Source organism: Corapipo altera, unplaced genomic scaffold (genome assembly GCF_003945725.1).
Source record: "Corapipo altera isolate COAL_440 unplaced genomic scaffold, ASM394572v1 22b, whole genome shotgun sequence".
Classification (NCBI taxonomy): Eukaryota; Metazoa; Chordata; class Aves; order Passeriformes; family Pipridae; genus Corapipo; species Corapipo altera.
Genome location: NW_020884876.1, coordinates 8803474 through 8823972, shown reverse-complemented (window position 1 = coordinate 8823972; position 20499 = coordinate 8803474). Strand labels below are relative to the sequence as shown.

The window sequence follows — 20499 nt, the reverse complement described above, 5'->3', positions numbered from 1 at the left end:
CATGACAGCTTAAAAAAATGAAAAGATACTATCAGTATGCATGGTAATCCCTTTTCTTATACCCTTCACACTGTTCAGACATAGTCATAGATATGCTTACTCCTTTATATTTACCTCCCCAGCTATATTTTCATTAAAATAATATATTCACGCATAATAAATACTTAGATTTTTACCTAATTGTAGTAACTGATTTTTATTATTTATGAAAGTTATTGTCAGAATTCTTTTATGGTTCTGACTGCTAAGAAAATTATAGCAACAGCTTCATGTGATTGCAGCAATAAAATAATAGATCACTTAAAAAAACTCAGTGACCAGTGCATTAACTCTTAATATTTCAGGAATTATTTACACTTCTGTATTCACACTTCTGCAATTCTATTACTTTCTCATTGATAGGATTCTGTTCTTGCCATATTATAAGCTTCAATTATCTTGCTACTGTGTTTTTGTGTTAAGTGACTAATTTTGGAGAAATTAGGATGCTTGTCAGATTCAAAGATTGAATGTATGTCCTAATTTTTTCTCAGAGCTATGAAATAATTGTGGGCTAGGGTAGAAAAGCATTATGGGTATAGGCATGCAAAGGAGCTTGCCAAGCGTCTATATATCATAAAATGTCTTAAATTTACAGACATAAAAGTAAGATGAAGACACAGCCATTAAAAAGGCAGTAATTTTTGAGTGTCGCATAATTTAGACACTCTAAGTTATTGAAGTGTCACGAGTTTATTGCGCCTAATTTATTAATACAATCATTTGGGATTCACTTGTGTCTCTTGCTCTGCCCCAAAACAGAGGCTTAAAGTCTGTTAAAATGCACAGACTCTGCTTCGGCAGTAAAAGTGAAAAATGCTTCTCAAAATGTGGTGACACAAAAAATAACAACTTTTCTGTAGTACTTGCAGGTAACGGATGGCCATATTCCTGTTTATTTGTATTTGTGTATTAAAGTATGGCAGAGGGATCAAATAACCAGCTGAGTTTGATTCCCATTTAGCTTTCCCATTGTCACATTAGGGGACATCTGCATGGAAAAAATAGCCTGGTGCTTTGGCCTCTAACCAGAGTAAATAAACAAACAAAAAAACCCACTTCAAAACCAACCAACTAAAAATCCTGACAAATACCCTGTTAAGTGCTTTGGAAGATAATTAAAAAAAGAAAAAAGAAAAAAGAAAAAATTTATAATTTATTTTTAATCCTTTCATGTACTGAATTGGCTTTTCTTAGTTCGCAGGTTCTGTTTTGTTTATTTGCTACCCAGGAGCACTTTTGATGTGTTTAAGCAGTTGACAAAACAGTGCTGAGGTCTACTCTGAATGAAAATGGGCACTGCAGAGAGCTGGAGACAAAAGAATCCACTTGATTGTAATACAGAAAGAGCTTTGACTAAACACCTTATGTGATATGTGAGACAACAATTATACACGTGAAGAGTTTTAACTTTTAGATTCTTTAAAACAAAATAATTAAAAAATTCTCACCTTTTGTTATCTTTTTTTCCCCTAATCAGGACAGAATTTTACCCTAAGGCAGTTAGGAGTTTGTGAACCAGCAGCTCGTCGAGGACTGGCATTTTGTGCGGAAATGGGGCTCCCCCACAGAGGTTACTCTATCAGTGCAGGGTCAGATGCTGATACTGAAAATGAAGGAGTGATGTCTCCAGAGCATGCCATGAGACTTTGGGGCAGGGGGGTCAAATCAGGGCGCAGTTCCTGTCTGTCGAGCCGTTCCAACTCAGCCCTCACTCTGACTGATACCGAACATGAAAACAAGTCCGACAGTGAAAATGGTAAGTTCTTACGCATATGCCCCTATATGAATTAATGTTTCATTACTGTTTTGGTTGACACCCAGTAATTTTAAATCATTAAAGGAATGGCCTTGAATTATTTACCTTCTTTTCCCCCCCCCTCCTCTTCCAGAAAAGTCAATATTCAGTGTCAGTCCTAACTAATGCAACCTTTGGGTGTGATGTTTTAACTGTAATTTTGAAAGAGTTTAACCACAAAAATAGATTATTATTATCTCAGGCCATGTCACCTGTTACCCTCTGGGGAACAGCTTAGCAGTGATAAAGTTGTTCCCCAAGCCAACTTGCATTCAAAAGTTTCATTGTAAACTGTTCTTCAAGACATCTTGGAGAAGCTGCAGAATCTAGAATGAATGAATGAATGCAAAGAATAGCCTATTAACAGGACTCATGTGATTGGAAAAGAAATTTGATTGTGCTTTAAACTTCTTAACTGATGAGGAATTGGAATTGTGGTGAAGAGGGACATGTGGCCTTGGATGTGCTAGTGGGACTGGATTACTGTGCAATTAAAATCTACAACAAAATTCTTAAGCTTTGTAGGATGTGGGATATGACCGTTGTATATTAAGTCTTAGTGGTTAAATGAAAATAGGTTAATACAATTGACTGATTCGTTTTTCAAAGTTTTTTTACCTCCTCTTGAGGTTATGAACAGAATCTAATGTGTTGTTAAATGCTAAATGCACAGATCTTGGAAAACGTTTTATCTTTTAACTTCTTTTTACCTGTAGAAGTTTTTCAGCTTTACTGGAATTAAAATGTTGTTCTGTTAACTTCATGACAAATTCAAGAGCAAATTAAAAAGAAGAGTGGCAATGAAAATTAGTGATGGCTATTGCCTGCATGTCTACATGTAGTTTTATTAATTTATTAAACCCGTCTGTTCAGCTGTACAAAAGTCAGAGCAATTTTATTGCTCTCCTCTGGCAATAACTGTAACACGTTGTGGGAAACAGCAATGTAGGTGTATGTAGGATAATCCTTAAAAGAACAGTGTGTTTTTATTTTAAACTACAAACAATAAAGTTTAATTTTTCCTATTTATTATTTTAACTTCAGTTTGAGAAAACAAAACCAAAGCTATATTTTGGTATTATTCATAGTTGTTTTTTCCTCTGGTCGCTGGTTCTACCTGAAGATACCTGTGCAAAACAGCTGTCTCAAATGGGACCCTCCTTTTTGTGTTGGACTGAATCCTCCACGGTACCTGAGCAGACAGCTCTATGTTCACAGGTGTCTTGTGTCACGCTTGGAAAACTTTTTGAGTCAAAGGCAAGTTCTGAAAGAGGAGCACAAGAGTACTTACCTACAGCTTTTTGGGAGTGAAGTTTCTGTGGGATAATGTTTGACATTTCGGCTGCAAAGCAGTCTAGAATAAATTGTTGAGCAGTCCTGTGATTTTTCCTTTTGAAAGGTCTATGCTGAAACAGATTCTCTTGAGCCTTTTGTAAAACCCTAGGTTAATGATCTTGAAAATATGTATTTATATACACATGCATGCACATAGACTATTTCCATAGAAAGCCATATCATTACATTACCACAGAGGTGACTGCTTCAGAAGTACCATAGGTTTGCTATACTTTCTAATAGGTTTTATATTTGCAATTTTTAAAAAGGCAAATTGTCGATTACGATATGCCAAAACTTCCTCCATCAGATTAGAATGTTTTTTTTTCATGTGTGAGAAGACTGTCAATATGTTAGCAAATACATTATTCTGCAGTGGTTAAAATCATGCAAGGAATGTCTGGTGTTTGATACAACTTCAATGAAGAGTTTAGCCACTAAAAAGGATTACAGTTGATTTATTTATTAATAGGGAGGCCAGCAGTCCAACTTAAGAATATACTGGAACTGCTGTGAGGCTAATGAAATTTTGATGGTTTGAGAGTCCCCTAGGGTTATGAAACATATATAATGTGGACCATGTCATGGGCTGCTGTTTCAGTAGCAATGTTAGAGTGGTGAAAAGCTTGATCTTCTTTGGTATTTTTTCTCTGAATTTTTGTTCCCGCTGAACATGGAAGACTTGGCTGAGAAATCGTTTTATACACGTAGTTGGAATTCCGTATGTTTAATCCTCACAGTAGAATATATATAAAAAAAAAATCACTTAAAACCAAGGAAGCTGTAGTGCCCTGGCAGGAGCAGGTGCCCTAATCAAAGGACTAAACTGCAGATGTGAGTTTTGTTAATTTATGGCCTAAAGTTAACAGCTGTGCCAGTATACTGTTAAAATCTGACAAACCTGATAAGGCTACGAAACCAAAGGTAGAATTACAACAGGTCCTCTGCGCTGCATCCCTCTTTGTTGTACGTGAAAGATTCTTGACTGAATTTTGATGGAAGTGTTTTACAGGTAAATGCATTTCTATGGAGTAGGTTTATCTCTAAGGTGAATAAGGAGCAACCAGTTACGATTAACAAAACACAACACCACCAGATCACACTTTCCTGAAGTAAAGGCCTCATTATTTGAGTGATCCCACTGTTCACCCAGTAAAAGTATTCACTGTTTAAGTAGTCCATTTCCATAAGCAGACATTATTGGAGTTAATTGGACTTGTCAGGTGACTTATCCTATAGATTTATGACCTCAGGATTAACAATTTGATGAATGTACTTGGGGTTTTCTTTCTTGCAAGTTAGGCAAGAAGAGAAACTTGGCAATAAAGTACCGTTTCCTTTCCTGCCTTGTAATCATTGTGTGTATTTGCTCTTCTGAAATAATTGTGGATTGCATATCCCTCAGGAAGCAAAACTTGCAGTTCTGTTGCATAGTTAAGTAAGTGGCATAGTTTGCTGAAAATACTTTTACTTGTCAGGTCTTAACAAAATGTTTCTAAGATCCTAAAAAAGTGACTTAAATTTGTAAATAATATTGGAATGTTTAAAAGTTTCTTTAAACAAATAACATTGCACGTGATCAAGTTGCAAAATTTTATATATACTAAGAACATACCATGAATGCCAGCAGATTTTTTTTTTTTTAAGAAAAAAATACAAGGTTTATCAAACATAGGGTTTATAGATGTATTCTCACATCAAAGTTTTAGGTTAGTGCTCAGTAAATAATTCTGAATAGAAATATCTTTCTTTTAGTTCATTCAAGTTCCATATACGACTCTTGGCATCATGTTCTGAGAGATTTGTCATGTCAGCCTCCCTGAAGGAGGACCTGCATCCGTTAATCTGGGCAACCTACCAGTGTCACATACAGTATGATGTATTGGTTGGAGCACACCGAGATGTTTCTTCAGGCTTTCTTTTCCATTCCCATTGCAAGTTGTTTCATAAATGCTGCATCTAGAAATTTATGTTGGTAATTGTGCTAGGAGCTGTCACTTTGAAATACAAGCAGCCAGTTACTTTATGTTGTTAAGATATTCTAAGATTACTAAACTTGTCTTTTAAACTGGATAAATATTCCAGCAGAGTATGAGCTAGAAGCTGTAGTTAGGCTTCAAATGGCCCATTTGCTTAAAGGGTCAATATATTTTTAAGATATCTTAAAATCCACTTACATATTTAAATTATTTTTTAAATCCATTAAACTGCAATCTCTGACTTAATGAGACATCAGAAGGTTAATAAACAAGACATGAAAGCTAATTGAGCAAGTTACTCCAAAAGTGCAGCACCTTATTATTATTTATCCCTGTAAAGTTATTTGATCAGTTTTGTATGGACTTTTTGTGCTGGCCTGAAAGTCAGGCTGTGGCAGTGATTCTGATTGGAATGTCACTCATATATAAGACTCAAGACTTATGTCAAGTCCATGTCACTTTCTACTCCTTTGGAAGCAGTAGTGACAGTGCTTGTGAAAGAGTTGGGCACTCCAGAGACATGCATACCACATAGCTGACTACCACAAAGACTACCTAGGCACATAGAAAGTACTTCTGATGGCACTAGAATATAGGGATTTTTTTTTTTTAATTTAACGAGAGTTTTGCACTGATGGGTGTTAGAAGACCAGGGGAGATCAGCATGTAACAAAATAAAAAGAATAAAGGAAGAGAGGAAGTGTAAATTCATGGTGTCAGGTAGTCATTCAGAATTGGTTAGATAAATGGTTTGAAACCTGAACCGATTTTTTACAGCTACAGAAAAGTAGATATTGCTGGTAGAATGTTCATTGCTGAAAACTTCTATAAAGAGAAAATATCAGTTTGTTAGATGTGCGAGCACCTGCTTGTTTCCTCTCCAAGTTCAGACAGTTTCTAAAGACAACATTCTTGTGAACCTAATACTCTCTTATCCTTCCAGAATGATGAATTTACTGGCATTCAGATATTTGAAACCCAAGGAATACATTGGTAAGATACTTGTCAAGACATTTTAAATCTCTTCTCTCTAACCCAGTTCATCTGTAACATATACCTGAACTCTGTATTCTTAAATAATGCACATAATTCAGGAAGTAGTGTTACACGTTTTCACCCATTTAACGTCTCTCTTTATGCTAAGGCCCAAAACTTGATTTAAATAAACCCTATTGAATAGGAGCTGCTTGGTACATGCCAACCAAATGCTGAGCCTGCTGATCAAAACCAGCCACATAGCTGGTGAATTAATCCTCATCTTACTGCCATATCACCAATTACAGCTTCTTCACTCTTTCCCATAGTGTTCCATCCAGAAATTGTCTGCTTCTCATTAAGCATGCCAATACCTCTTAAATCTTGCTTTGCTGCTAAGAAATTTCTTGATCAGGAAATCAGTCTGTTTTATTGTTGACAGCAGTCAGCTCTGAAATAATATTTAATATATAATTAGGCATACAAATTTTTCTTTGGTTACAGAGACATGGAACAGAAATCCATAAACAAAAGTAGTCATCTGGTTTTCTGCAATATTATCATAAGTTTTCTATAGTTATGTCAATTTTCAGATTCTATTATTGTAGTTCAGTGGATATATTTCAATTAATTATCTTCTCAGCATTCACTGTTAATGCAGTTGAAAATCACGTTCATAATTCCTTTGGCTGGTGGCAACAACTGGGCTGACCTTTTTGCAGTAACTTTTTGGGATCTCATAGATTTCAGAGATTTAAGTCTCACTAAACCGGCTGTTGAGGAAAAGCATGAGATTCCAAAGGACCATCTTAATTATGCTTTCACCGTGGGAGCCCAGTACAGAACATAGGCCAGAGGATGAGGCTCTTTGGCAGCACTTAGACAAATCTGATGTGCAGGAAGTCTAGGTTTAAAAACTGCTGACAGCAATAAAATTAGAATTGGAGTCTGTAAGGGAAAACAAATCAAAGCACAGAATTTCGGAGAATTCACTCTTGGCTGTTAAGCTTATAAATCCTTCTAATGTTAAGGAGTGATGGAAAAGGTATCTAAAGACCAACTGTCATAGCTCAGGATTTCTCCACATATCTGAGTTTTAAGAAAAAAAATGCAGAAAAAGGAAGGAAGGTCAAATTTTTGAGGAGGAGCTTATGAAGATGCTTCAGGAGGACTTTGGGGAAATCCAGGCATACAATTAAAATTGAGACACGATCAGTAAAAAAGTAGAGTGTTATAGAGAAATATGAATGCTAAGAAAAGGGAAAAGACAGAGTTGATTTATTACTTAACAGTGAAGGAAGATTATATTGCTGATGTGTTTTCTTCTGGTTGTTTGTGTTTCAGCATTTGCTACCTGAGTAACTGAACACTTATACTCTTAAATAAAGGATTACAGATTACTTAGGTAAATAAATTTTGTCCTGCATGTATAGAGTGTCTACAGCCTCTGGGCTTTTTATGATTCATGTGTGAGAAACCACTGATGATGGATGTGGTTGTAGAAGATAAAAAGGAGGAGGAATCAGTGCCCAATCAGTTAGATGGGAAACGCCCAAGAAAAAAATTGTAAAAAGTTTATGCTTCTTAACAATAAGTATGTGTTTGTACTAAACGAGTCTTGTCAAGGTGTAGTGCTTTCCTTCTGTGGAAGTGTAAGCCACTCCTTGATAAGGAAAATGGAGCAGATGCTAGTAGTAAAAGGTGTTTTGATACTGGGGGGGGCTTCTGACACTGCCTCAATCCTGACATACTCATGAATAGGGAGATGAGGTCTATGTTCATTATTACAAGACAAATGTACCACTTACTGGAAAAATCCACAGGAAATAATTATCATTACTTCATGAACTGACAAGTTGAATCAAGTAGTGTACCACGTAGTGTGTTGAGATTTTCTTAATGACTTAGATAATACAAATAGAATATTGTAACTCAGAAAGAATCACGTAGACTTTGTAGGACAGGATGTAACCTGAAGAAATAATTCTGCAAGAAAAAATGCAGTTCAGTAAATACAAATGCAAAGACTGATTTAGGTGAGCTTGCTCAAAGTCTTGTTCAGTAGAGTTTTGAAATCTGCAAGAGAGAGAGCACATCATTTCAGGGCAACTGTTCTGGTGTTTAACCAACTTAATTGGGAATCTTTTTCCCCTTTGTATCTAATCAGAGTTTCTCTTGCTGCAGTTGTGACCACTGCATTGGATGGTGGAACACCAAAGTTAGATTTCCACCTTTTGCCTCTTCCAAGCTCCCTCAGCTTCTCCTCAAGTTGTATGCACTCCAGTCATCATGGGCAGCCTTCACTGAATTCATTCCAATTTGTCAGTGTTGGACTGGCAAGCCCCACATGGAATATTGTACTCTAGGTAAGGTCTTCAAATGCTGACTAAAAGGAACTAATCACTTCCCATGGTATGCTGGCTCCATTCTTTTGAATGTAACCCAGTATGTGGTTAGGCCTTATTGTTGAAAGGGCACACTGCTGAACTTGTCCACAGTGACTCCCCAGGTCCTTTACTGCAAAGCTGCTTTCCAGCAGGCTTCCAGCTAGTACTGTTAGATGTGGTTATACTGCCTTTGGAATTCATGAGGTTTTTTTCAGCCAATTCTTACAGCCTGTTGAGATCCCTCTGAAAGACAATCCTGCCCTGCAGTGTATTGATCACTCTTTCCAGCTTAGTGTCATCCACAAACTTGCTAAGGGCACATTCCACCCTATTAATTCTCAATATGTTAAATGTAGTACAGACATAAAACACTATCAATCCCAATATTAGCCCCTGAGGAATGCCAGTAATGTTGGCCAACAGTTGCTCTTTGCACTACAAACCACTGTTTTTTCAGCCTCTTCATACAACCGATTTTCCACAAACTCCACTTTGTAGCTCACCTGGTCAGTCCGTCTCTCTCCAGTTTGGCTACCAGGATACTATGGGAGACCATGTTGAAAGTCTTGCTAAAGTCAAGGAAAACAATATCTGCTGCTTTCCTTTTGTCGGCTGAGATTAGCTGTTTGTTAGCTAATGAGCAGTCATGTTGTTTGGGTGTGATTTGCCTTTAGTAAGTAAGTACATGTTGGCTGTTCTCATTCACTTTCTTTTCCTGGAGGCCTGTCCTGGCATATGAAGAATGACTCCAGCAGTACTTGTTCCGTAATCTTCCCTGGGAGACTGGGGTGAGGCTGACTGCCTCTACTTCCATATATACTCCTTACCCATCTTGAAGATAACATGCCCTTAGTCTTCTGAATAGTCATCAGGAGCCTTCCTCCATTGCCATGACATTTCAAGGAATCAAACTGTGGCCTTTCCATGATGGCCTCCTGTCTGGGCCCCTGGACTTGTGTATGCCCGTCGTGCAAATGTGGTACCTAACAGCTCACTTTTCCTCTGAGGGCTTCTCAACTGTGGTTGAGCTTTTGCTTCTCCGTTCCCCATCCTGCATGTCCAGGAAACATGTATGTATTCCCCCTGGATAGCCGTCACCTCAAGGTCATAGTGGTTATTGGTCAGTAGTCTTTTCTGTGGTATGTGACTGTTTCTTCCATGAGTTTGTAATGTGCCTACTCAAATAATCCTGCTGCTGCATCAGTGCAGTGCAGACAGAAATAACTGCATTTGTGACTGGTTTTGGGACTATATTTTGAGGAAAATGCCAGACAACAGTAGGCCTAGAGAAAGGTTAACAAGCATGATCAGAAGTTTTAAACACATGACACTAGGACAGATTGGGAGAATGTAGCCTGCTGTGCCTACTGTGTTCTGTCTAGATATTGCTGCTGTTACAAAGGCCACATATGGCAGATAGAGCCAGAGGCAAATAGTGTGAATAGCAAAAAGTACAAGTTAGTCAGACAATGGCATTCCAAGAGTAGCTCAGTGAAAGAGATTGCTGAAAGAGATGCGGATATTTAATCATCTAACATATTTTCTAAAACAGTTTTTAAGTGCTGGTGTAGTTACTGTTGGTCTTTGTGGAAGAGGGTGGACAATAGAAATTCTTCACTTCCTTTCTGGTTTTGTTTTTTGTGAGTCATTTGTTTTATTCAACCCAAAAATTAATAAGTAGGAAGCATGTTGAGAAAATAAAGACCATAAAAATGTTGCTCCACAACATAATATAATATTAATATTTATGTAGTTTTTTCTTCTAATTGGAAATGGTTAACTATTCATAGACTTTTTTTCTTATTATAAATTTTATATAAAAATATTGCTTTTCAGTTCCCCTAAACAAAATGTGTTGTTCTGGATGTACTTCTGCAAAGAAACCTTAAAGCAAACAGGTCTTTTTTATCTAAGTTATGTTTTAATTGTGGCATTGCTATGAGAGTAAAGCATGCTTTGCACATCTATAAACCAATAATCTCTGCTGTTTTGATTTGGAATGTGGTTTTTATGTCATTGAAAAATAACAGTGGTAGCAATAAATGGTTTTAATTAATGAATTAGAGAGGAAAATATTTGCTGAATCAGGTTTATTGACATAATTGTTATTAGAATAAAAAGGAGGAAAAAATATCTGTCAGCTGTGACACTATTTGGTTTGTTGTCATTTGTAAGAAAGTTTCTCAACTACCATTTTCTTAATTTCTTGTATAGTTATTTTGATACAGTGGGGGGGTGTAGGCATACGTACATATATATAGATATATATTGTTATATTCATCAGCTAAAACCAAAGTAATGGTAGAGGTAAAGTTTGAATAATACGTGTTCTATATAAAAAGTAGGCTTATTCATATTCAATTGTTTTAAAGATATTTTTTAAGCTTTATCTAATTTTGATTTGCAATAAGATTTTAATTGCATTTACTTTTACAATTAAATATGTCATATTGAGAAATAATCTAATAATGATTTCAACTTTAAAATAAACATAGGTTGTGCTTTTGTAAGAGTATCAGTAATAATTACAGTTCATAGCTTTTGTATGCTGGTCAAATAACAGCCAGAGAAAATCTATCAAGAAGATTTCTTTTTTACAGAAAGCTGCAAAGGCTTTTGGAATAGACAGTTCTTTGAAACTAACTCTTATTAAACCCATGTAATTACTTACTTTGATGTTTTCTGGATAAAAAGTTTATTTTTCTTTGATTCAAATGAGAATTCACTGTAAAATTAAATTTCAAGTCAGATTTGAAAATTAATTCTTTTTACAATTATTAATATGTGGGCAAAACTGTTCAGAACTTCTTTTGGTCTATATAATATACTGATCTGTTGGCAAAATTTAAGCTGCTTTTATTGATTTAAGGTGAGAAGAGGATGAAGTCTCTAATCTCAGAAAAAGAAATGTTTGATAGGAAGCTGTGGTTTTGATTTTTATTCCACATACTCCTTATCCCTGCCCATTCAGTATACCATTTTTTCCTTAATTATATCAGGTTGGTGTTTAATTATGTATTGTTTTCACCTGTAATTGTAAAGAAGAAGAAATGTGGTTTTAGCTCACTAAAACTAGGAAGAACGATTTTTTTTCACTCTGCCTTAGAAACCTTTCAGTGGAAAGGCGTTTGATGACTGTTGTGATTATTGTGGCTTCTGTATAGTACATGGAAATTTGCAAAATTCATATAAATATCTTACTTTGATATTATTTCTTTTTTTTTAAATTTCTCATTTGTGAACCCACAGCATTAAGTAAAGAAAGATGAAGGGAAACCCTTATGGATTAAATTACGAATATGCAAATGTTTAGTAGGTGTGTGTATCTCATATCTGCTCTCAAAGTGTCCATAATAAATAACAGTTTTCCCAGAGTTTGAAGATTCTGTGCAGCTGCTATGCCAGATCTGTGCTGCTGCTGACGAATCCCTCCCTGGGGTACTGTGGTTTCTGACTGGGTACATCTGAGACAAAATGTGAGCACTTCCATCTTTGGTGCAGTATTCACACCAGAAAAAGAAGCTACTGATCTGGGAAACCTTGGTTCTTGATTGTCAGGCCACGACAGAGAAGAGGCTGACAACAGGATGACTTCTCTGGTTGACTGCATTATGGTTACTTTTTGTCTTGTGGTGAAATATATTAATAAATGTGTGTATATGGCTATGTATGCATATATATGGCTATCCTTACAACACCTTTTCTTATACATTTTTTCTTACAGCTCATACACGTGGCTTTCATACAGATTAAACAGATAGGGCTGAAGATGGGTTGTTTCTTCTTCAAATGACTGAGAAACTTTAGAGCATTTTCCTAGTGAATCCATGCATGATCATGAGCATGGGCAAAGGAACTGGTGTTACACATCTACCAGTTGAATTACTGTATACTGGAGAGATTGACTCCACCCTCCAATCACTGGGGTTTAATAAATGTAATACTTCTATAAACTACTTTAAAGTTACAAATAAATTGCTTTGGATAATTGCTGATGACTAATATTATGAAGTCTCAGTCTGCACCTGTGGCAGACTAAAGAGTTTGGGTTGCTTTGTTGGTCTACAAAACTTAAATTTGTTTTTGTAGTGGGTTTCACTGAACCCAACTGTATTGGTCACTTGTGCTGTTTGAAGAAAAATAGCAGAAATGAGAAGTGTAAGATATTTTTGGGCAAAATTTAGTTCTTTGATAAGGTTTCAGAATTGTCTTCTCTGCCTGCTGTTGAAGATGGATATTGAATGTATCAAGATAGTTTATAATCTTTTAAGTTCTTTTGAATATTCAAAATTTCTAAGATATCTGGGTCAAAATGACTTCGAAAGAAATGGCCTTAGTTAAATGAATAGTATCCAGTCTCTTTCCATGTAGATTTAACTAGAATTGTTCAGGCTGCTAAGTTCTTCATTGCATGATTGCTGTATGCTCTATAAGGAGATTTATTTAAAATTGCTTAAAAGCTGTACTCAGTAGTGGGGAATTCTGCTGCTTGTTCCCTTTACTACTTTAGCTGCAGAGAACGTATGACGTCTTTTTCATTAACTGTCTTTGCTGCTTATTTGCTTTCAGTGGAGTTCTAGGAGATTGTTATATTGTTTTGTAAACTCAATATTGCTGGATCCTGGCTGCTTATGGCAATTGAGATGAGATTAGATGCTTTTGTTAACAGGCCCCAGACTTTAAATTTATAGGGACTAGGCACCATCTGTTCTCAATTAAAGGTCCTGAGGTCTGAAATTAATTCCTTCCATTGGTCCATTAGACTCAATCTTTTGACCTGAAGTCATGATAAGGTTATATTAGCCTCTCGAGTCTTGGAAAAGTGAGGAGTTCACGCAGGGGCAATGCTGAATATTCCTATTAGTCCTTGTATCAGTGTAGTTAGAAGGCAGAAAGCAATGATTGTTTTTCCATTTTACAGGTAGAGTGAGATTTTTTTAAAAGTGCCCTGGAGATTTAGAGCTCACATCCTCATGAGTTGTAATAGGACCTGTGCTTCTAAATCATAGAAGTGCTATTGAAAATCTTTCCCAGAAAAATCAAATTAGTATAGAGAATGTTGATTAAATTCACAGAAAGACTTGATATAGAAGTGGGCTCAGCGTATAAGTCTATTGTTCCCAGACTCACGTTTGCTCGTTAGATTAGCTGTGTTGTGCTTCAGCTGTCTTTCATTGATTCCTTCTGCAGCTGCAAAATGATGGGGGATCTTACCAGAAGTCCTGGCTCTAGAATTGTTCAGCCAGTGCATTTGCTGAATTTATATCTGTCCTGTTGTGTGTAGATGGTGCAGAGAAGAAATGGATGGATGGACAAATTGGTTCATATTTTTGTGGTTGTTACTCCCCCTCCTTCTCATTTCCTTTCTATATTTTACTGAAAATTGAGGTTTGCTCTGTCAAAATACAGCAGGAAATACTGTGGAGTAGAGGGAATCTATAGCCACAAGCCTTTTAGCTTCAAAGGAAAAGCTCCAAGATGCCAAATAGCTGTGCTAGTTACTTAAATTTACTGGCAGTTCCTATACACAGTTCAGGTTTCAGGATCTGGTAGTTCCTCAGCGGACTTTGGTTTTATTTACACAGTGCTAATAATCTCCTGGAAGACAGTTTGTATTGTTTTTGAGACTGAAGTTTCTTCAATGTCTTAAGAGTATTGCTGCCCTAACCCAAAATGCAATTTATCAGAATGTTTTGGGATCTGCTGGCCATTAGGCTATGAGTAGCAAAGCAAAAAGAGAGTTCATATTCCTGTTTTTGTTCCTATCCAACGATCCCCATGACATAAAAAATGCAGCAGCGTTTGACTTCATACAGGGAGCAAACAAAGTCAAAGTGACTGCCTTCTTGGCATGAAAGGAATGACTTGTGACTACTCCACCTAGGTGTTGCTTATTGGCGACCTGTCAGCCAGAGGTTAAACTCAGGAATTCAGGTTTTTTATTAGTTCTTCTCAATATTTTCCTTAAGTTCACCTCACTCTCTGTCCAACTCATAAATTTCTTATTCTCTGGGCAGTGAGGATACTTATGCACTTACAGTTTTATCCCTTCAAGATTGGCTGCAATGCAGTTTTCTTGTGCCATCTTGATGCTGCCAAGGCAGTTTTATGTAGTTGTGTCATTCCTCTGTTATTTTTTAGGTTGGCAGAAGATGGGTAGCTAAGCCCTGTAACTACTGGCTGAAAAATACCAAAATACTTTTTCATGTCGATGGGGAAAACCACTCTTCTTACTATTCTAGCAGCTGCAATGCTTATTTCCAGCAAGACCATGTCTCAAGCTGACCAGAACCTGACTTGAAAAAGTGGGTTTCACCACAATCTGGGTGTAGCCATGTACAGCTTTCTAATAATTCTTTTGTCTTCTGCCTGCATTAGGAGCTCATAAAATTTATTAACTTGGAAGTTATCTATTTTTCAACCTTACTTAAACTAGAATAATGTTGGAGTCCCTGTGATAAAAGGCATTATTTGTCAAGTGTGGCTTAGATGGCTCTGTGACATATAGATTTTTTAAAAGATAAGTTAGAGTTCTTACCTTTTTCCCAAATGTAACATAACATATAAAACTATTAAGTGAACTCTACCCAGAAAATGCTGGTGTCCACTTTGCAGACATTAATAACATTCTCCTTATCCAGAGAGTTATTTTTGCACTTCTGAGATTTAGCGAACACATTTAACAATGCTGTAACAATATTGAAAATATGGTAACAGATCCTATGTACTTTTAGTTAGCAATTTTCTTTAAAAAAAGTTCATTCTTTTCTTGTTTTCCTACAAATTCTTTGTTCTTTGCAGTATCAAATGCATTGATTTTTATAAAAAAAGTTAATCAGCTTATCTTCATTCAAAATGGATTTTTGTTCCTCTGATCAGCTCTACACAATTGAATTTTTCATCCTCTTTTCTGAGGTATTTCAATGTTATGAAAAAAGCATTAAAGAGAATTCTGATAAATTATTCCTTTAAAAAAGATTCTACTGCAATGTTACTTTTGTTGAGGCTGGAGAGTTAATTGAACTGAGAGATTTCTCTTGTTTTCAGTGAGAAGGATATCTATGCTTGGTAAATATGAGACAATGTCTCAGGGGGAACTGGTTCCGTACTGATTCTGGTTACTCCAGAATTTTTAATGTGAATTTGAAGTAACCATTTGGTAGTATTGATTATTTGAAAATGTGTGATTTAAAATATTTTAAAGTACAGTTTGAATATGTAATTTCTGGTCATATAAACAAACAAACAAGGCTTTCTGAATGTTTTTTATCACACTCTCTGGTTCTGCTTTTATGGAGCAATGGTTCAGAAGCCAGACAGTGTAATATGTTTTTGTGCAAAATGTGTGATCATGCTCTTTTGCCTTAAGGAACAAGAAAACAATAAAAAACCAAAACAACAAATAAAGCCCAACCCAAAAAAACCGCCCACAACCTTTTTTCCCATTGTTGTCTTTCTTTATATTTCCTTTTCAAATCAAGCCTGACCTAATCTTTGAGTTGTTTTTGTGTCTGTATTACCTCAGGCTATGCTCTCATCAGCATTCACAAGCTAAGTGTACTTGAGTTTTGGATAGTCTGTGGAAATAATCAAAAAAAATGTGCCATACCCCTGGATGTGATGATAATGGTTCATTATGTCCATTAAATTTAGTACTGATTCAGTGCTGTGTGTTCAGGTCAGACAGGTTAGACTCTGTGTCCTGATCACTTGTAATTACTAAAGCACAACTGTTAGCTCGGCTAAACTTTGGTTCCAGTGACTTTCGTTCTGCTTATCAATTTCTTCTGAACTTTACATATGAGAAGCCTTCAAAGTATTTGCTTTGAAGTAAGAGATTCTGCAATGAAATCCTGATTTGGTCGCTAATTTGCTGTCTCTGCATTTGCACATTATCTTTCTGATTTTGTTTTCCTACTTAAAAATGAACATCATACTGCTTGTTTTCTATGAAACTTATAACTCTTTTTTACCTTCTTCTTGAACGAAATAAGTTAGGGATCTTTTGTGTATATATGTGTATGTGTGTGTGTGCATAAAAAAATAAAAATACAATTACATTTTCAGTAACTTTACCAAAGGCCTAACTTTTATAAATTCAGAAGGGCTTCTGAATCCTGCAAATAATCTCACTAAATTTTATACAACTAAAAAAGTAAGATGGGTGCAAAAATCTAGACAATCTCTTATAATTTCAGATGAGATTGCAGTAAAACTACTGCACAAATTATATGCATTTTAAGATGCTCGTGTGTGCACATTCTGAATAAATGCATGTATTTTTGTATGTTCTTAAAGTGTATGTCAAATTGCTATCACTTTACCTACTTTTACAAGAGTAAAAAAGCAGAGATGTTACTGCCCCTTCTTTGGTGGCATGGCACCTCTCATTATAGCAGAGTACAGCTGAGTTAGTATTCTTGTACAGGCTTTGGCTAAATTGCTACAAACTTCCTGAATTGATTCTTTTGATTTTTGATTATATCAGTACTCTTTGATCAAGTACTGACATTTTTCACACTTCTCTATAATACCATTTTTATGTTTTCTCTTATCTCTTGTTCAGGGCTCTTTAACCTGAGGCTTCAAATTCTGTTGATTCAGTAACAGATTAATTTTCTTTTTTTAGAAAGTGGGCACAAGTGTCTCCCTTTCCTGTTTTGGAGAGCTGCACATACTGCCATGCTCAGTGTGCTTGATATTTTCCCAGAGGATTCACAAGTCATGAGAGAGAGGAGGTGAAATTGACTTTCTGGAACTATCTGTACTGGTCTCATTGCATCTAAATGAAGCAATGGCCTTTCCTCCCATTCCAGCAAAAGCATGCTAGCAGCCCTGTCTGATCAAGGCATCGCCTTTTTCTGCTGAGTGCTCTGACACCATGTGCGTGTGCATCTGACACGTGTCTGCCATGCCATATTTTCTATGCAGCACCTACCCAGTCCCTCCTCAGAGTCTGCTGTAACCAGAAGTGGCCTCGTTTGTTTTGCAGCTGTAGATGATGACACGGCAGAATTCAAGAGAAAATGCTTGTGTGCATATTATTTTCTCTTTCTGAAATGCTGGATGACTTTAACCTGTCAGATATCAACATTTAAGAGATTCAATAAATCCATACATTTCTTATTGGTAAACCTTCTCATTTTGGTGCTTCCCTTCTTCAAACTCTTCTGGTGTACAGCTTTTTAACTTGTAAGGCTCTTTTGTGAGAAGTATTCCCTTTGCAGTTTCACCGCATGGCCTGTAACACAGGACATAAGAAAAAAAGGATTTTCCAGACAGCTAAGCATGACAATTTATCAGTTCTGGAAGTGTGCTTTAGGAGGGACCGACTCCATGTGCAGATTGACTGACATTTCCAGAAGACATGTAAGGCATGCAGGATCAACCAGAATGTCATGAAAGCTGTAACATATCAGTTTATACTATTCTAGATTATAAGAGTTGTTTGGAGCCATCACCAATCAGGTGACTGAGAGATGGAAAAAAAGTGCAGCCCTATGAAGGCAGTATGTGGATAGCTGGAAATATGAAATCATGCATGCAAATGTATTGCTGCTTTCAAGACTTCACTCATAACATATACAGGTTTGGCTGGAGTCTGTGTACTGCCCTTCCAGGTAACACCTGAACAGACTGATTACATGGTTCAGACTGATTTTATGGAGCAAGATTCAGCTCGATGTCTGCATGCCATGAACGCGTGGAGATTTTGTTCTTTTCTTTGTTGTGACTCTTCACATCAAATGCACCAGGCAGGCTGAGTAACTTGCAGATACTTGTGATGTTAGAATGAACACAAAGTACCCAGTCTTTCTTCCAGGTTTTGAAATTTGTCAAACTGTCCCACACAGTGTTTTTCTGCATGTCATTTTTGTGATGACTTCAGAGAACAAGTCCTGAAAAGCAACACACTTGAAAGCTAAAAGGATGTGACATTCATTCGTCTCATCTTTGCCAGGAAGGAGTCTGCTTCACAAGGAGATCTTATCATATAAAGTCTCTATTTCCATGGCTTCTGCAGTGATCTGGCATTTTCAAAGTAGTTAAATGATGACTTAGATGTGGCTGCTGAAGGGGTTTGTGTGGGCAGTGTGAGAGTGTCCTACCTATAAAAGATTCATTTGCCACAGAAGAGAATACCAAATTAATAATTTCTACTTCATTGTGAATTGGGTTCATTGCCAGATACTTTTATTTTCTAATCATCCTAAACTCATCTGTGTGTTGGGGTTTTTTCCTGATTGTCAGAGGAGTGTCCGAGCTTAGCCGGACAAGGCTGCAAGAATATTGTTCCAGCCAATTTTAAAATACCAGAGCTATCATCAGTTACCTCCTGTGCAATGGATTGTCCTAGTTGGGGCATATTCTTGCAGAACCAACATCCTATCTGATCCAGTCATTTGGGCTCACCTTAAATGTCAGTGGCTTGAGCACCACTACGAGTTAGTGTACTCTGCAGATTCAGGTAATCCCTTTACAAGGCAGAAAGCATAAGACTTCCACCCTTAAGTGGATGGATTTTACACGTGAGATTTGGGATATTTGGATCCAAAGAGAGTTCGAGTAACATAGAACCTAGTCAGGCAGGACTAAGTTTCAGATCTGCGGTATTTGATAATGAAACACTGGTACCAGAATTCCTTAGGAATCTCTCTCAGACAAAATTGGGTACAGCTAACCTGTGGAATACTGTGCATGTGTTCAGTACTTTTTTCTAGAGTTTGCATTTTTCAAGTAACATATACGACTAAATTAAATGTGGAGACAATGGACTTTTTATTCCACTTCAGGCCTTACTGCTTTCAATGGCAAAATGCAATTAAAATCAGTAAGCATATAGAGATTTGAAATACATCAGTTTAAAGCCTTTGCGCTGAAGAACTTGCAACTAGAAGTCTTTAAAGTAGGCAATAGACTATTAAAAGTCTAAACAAACTGCTGACTAAATTCGTTCGGAAACTAAATTATTCAACAGTATCCAATACATGTTGTCATAGCATGAATTTATAACTAGCTACTCTTCTTGGGAGCATTTTGTGCAATTGCTATGACTTGAATAGTAGGAACTAGATTATTCAATCACTTCAAACGGATCTGCAATATCTGCAGAAATTGGATATGCATGCCTCCAAGTCCCTGGCTTTTCTCAGATTTAAAGAAAGTATTCACTTATGTAAATGTGAGTATATGCAGAAAATGGTGCAAGTCTGTAGCCTATATGACTTTAATGATGTTTTTATGATAGCATACTTCATAGAAACACAAATATGATCATAAGATTTAGAAAATACCTAAAGGTAATTAAAAATTGGTATCTACACCTTGTTTTATTCAAAGAACTATAATAGAAATGATCTTGTCTTTCAGAACATTATGCACATATCATGCTGCTGTATTTAAGGAACTTTAGTTGAAAAGCTTCATAGAAAGCAGTTCAGTATTTCTCTGGATATATTAAAAACTTAATATTGAAGAATACATCAAGGAGTAAAAAAGTTACTAAAGCACTCCCCTGAGCTGCGATTAATTTGTGTATTATCAAAGTCTTTATTATGAATGCAGTTCCTAATGTAGGCCTGTAATAAACAGAGTGTAATTGAATTTTCAATATTTTGCCACCAGGGAGTGATTTTCTTGCAAGACCTCTGCTCCATCTTCTGGCTAATTGTCAGCAGTTACTCAGTATTACTGCATTAATGTCACCAAACAGTGAAAACAGAAGTTACCTGCTTCCATTCCATGAAAAGATATGTGATTCCAGCCCTTGTCTATTTACTGATTTTGATTAGTGTGCCATTGTCACTTGCACCTTCATTAACAGCATGAAGTTTTTTTAAAAATACAGCCTTGGAGACAAACTGAACTTCTTGTAAATTTGTCTTGGTGTAAGGTTTCAATCAATTTGTGTATTCCGTGTAGTAAATACAGAAGCAGCCACAGCATTACAATTGGACTCTGTGATTTTAAAGGTCTTTTCCAACCT

General features: G+C 36.4%; 1 protein-coding gene across 3 annotated transcripts in view; it reads left to right on the top strand.

The window, feature by feature from the left end:
* Window positions 1–20499, top strand: part of TENM3 (teneurin transmembrane protein 3) — a 1300501-nt gene that overhangs the window by 995831 nt on the left and 284171 nt on the right. For all 3 annotated transcript variants that reach the window (XM_027636350.1, XM_027636352.1, XM_027636353.1), the window contains one exon: window positions 1520–1798. In XM_027636350.1, coding sequence (XP_027492151.1) covers window positions 1520–1798 — 279 coding nt within the window. The remainder of the gene's footprint in view (window positions 1–1519; window positions 1799–20499) is intronic.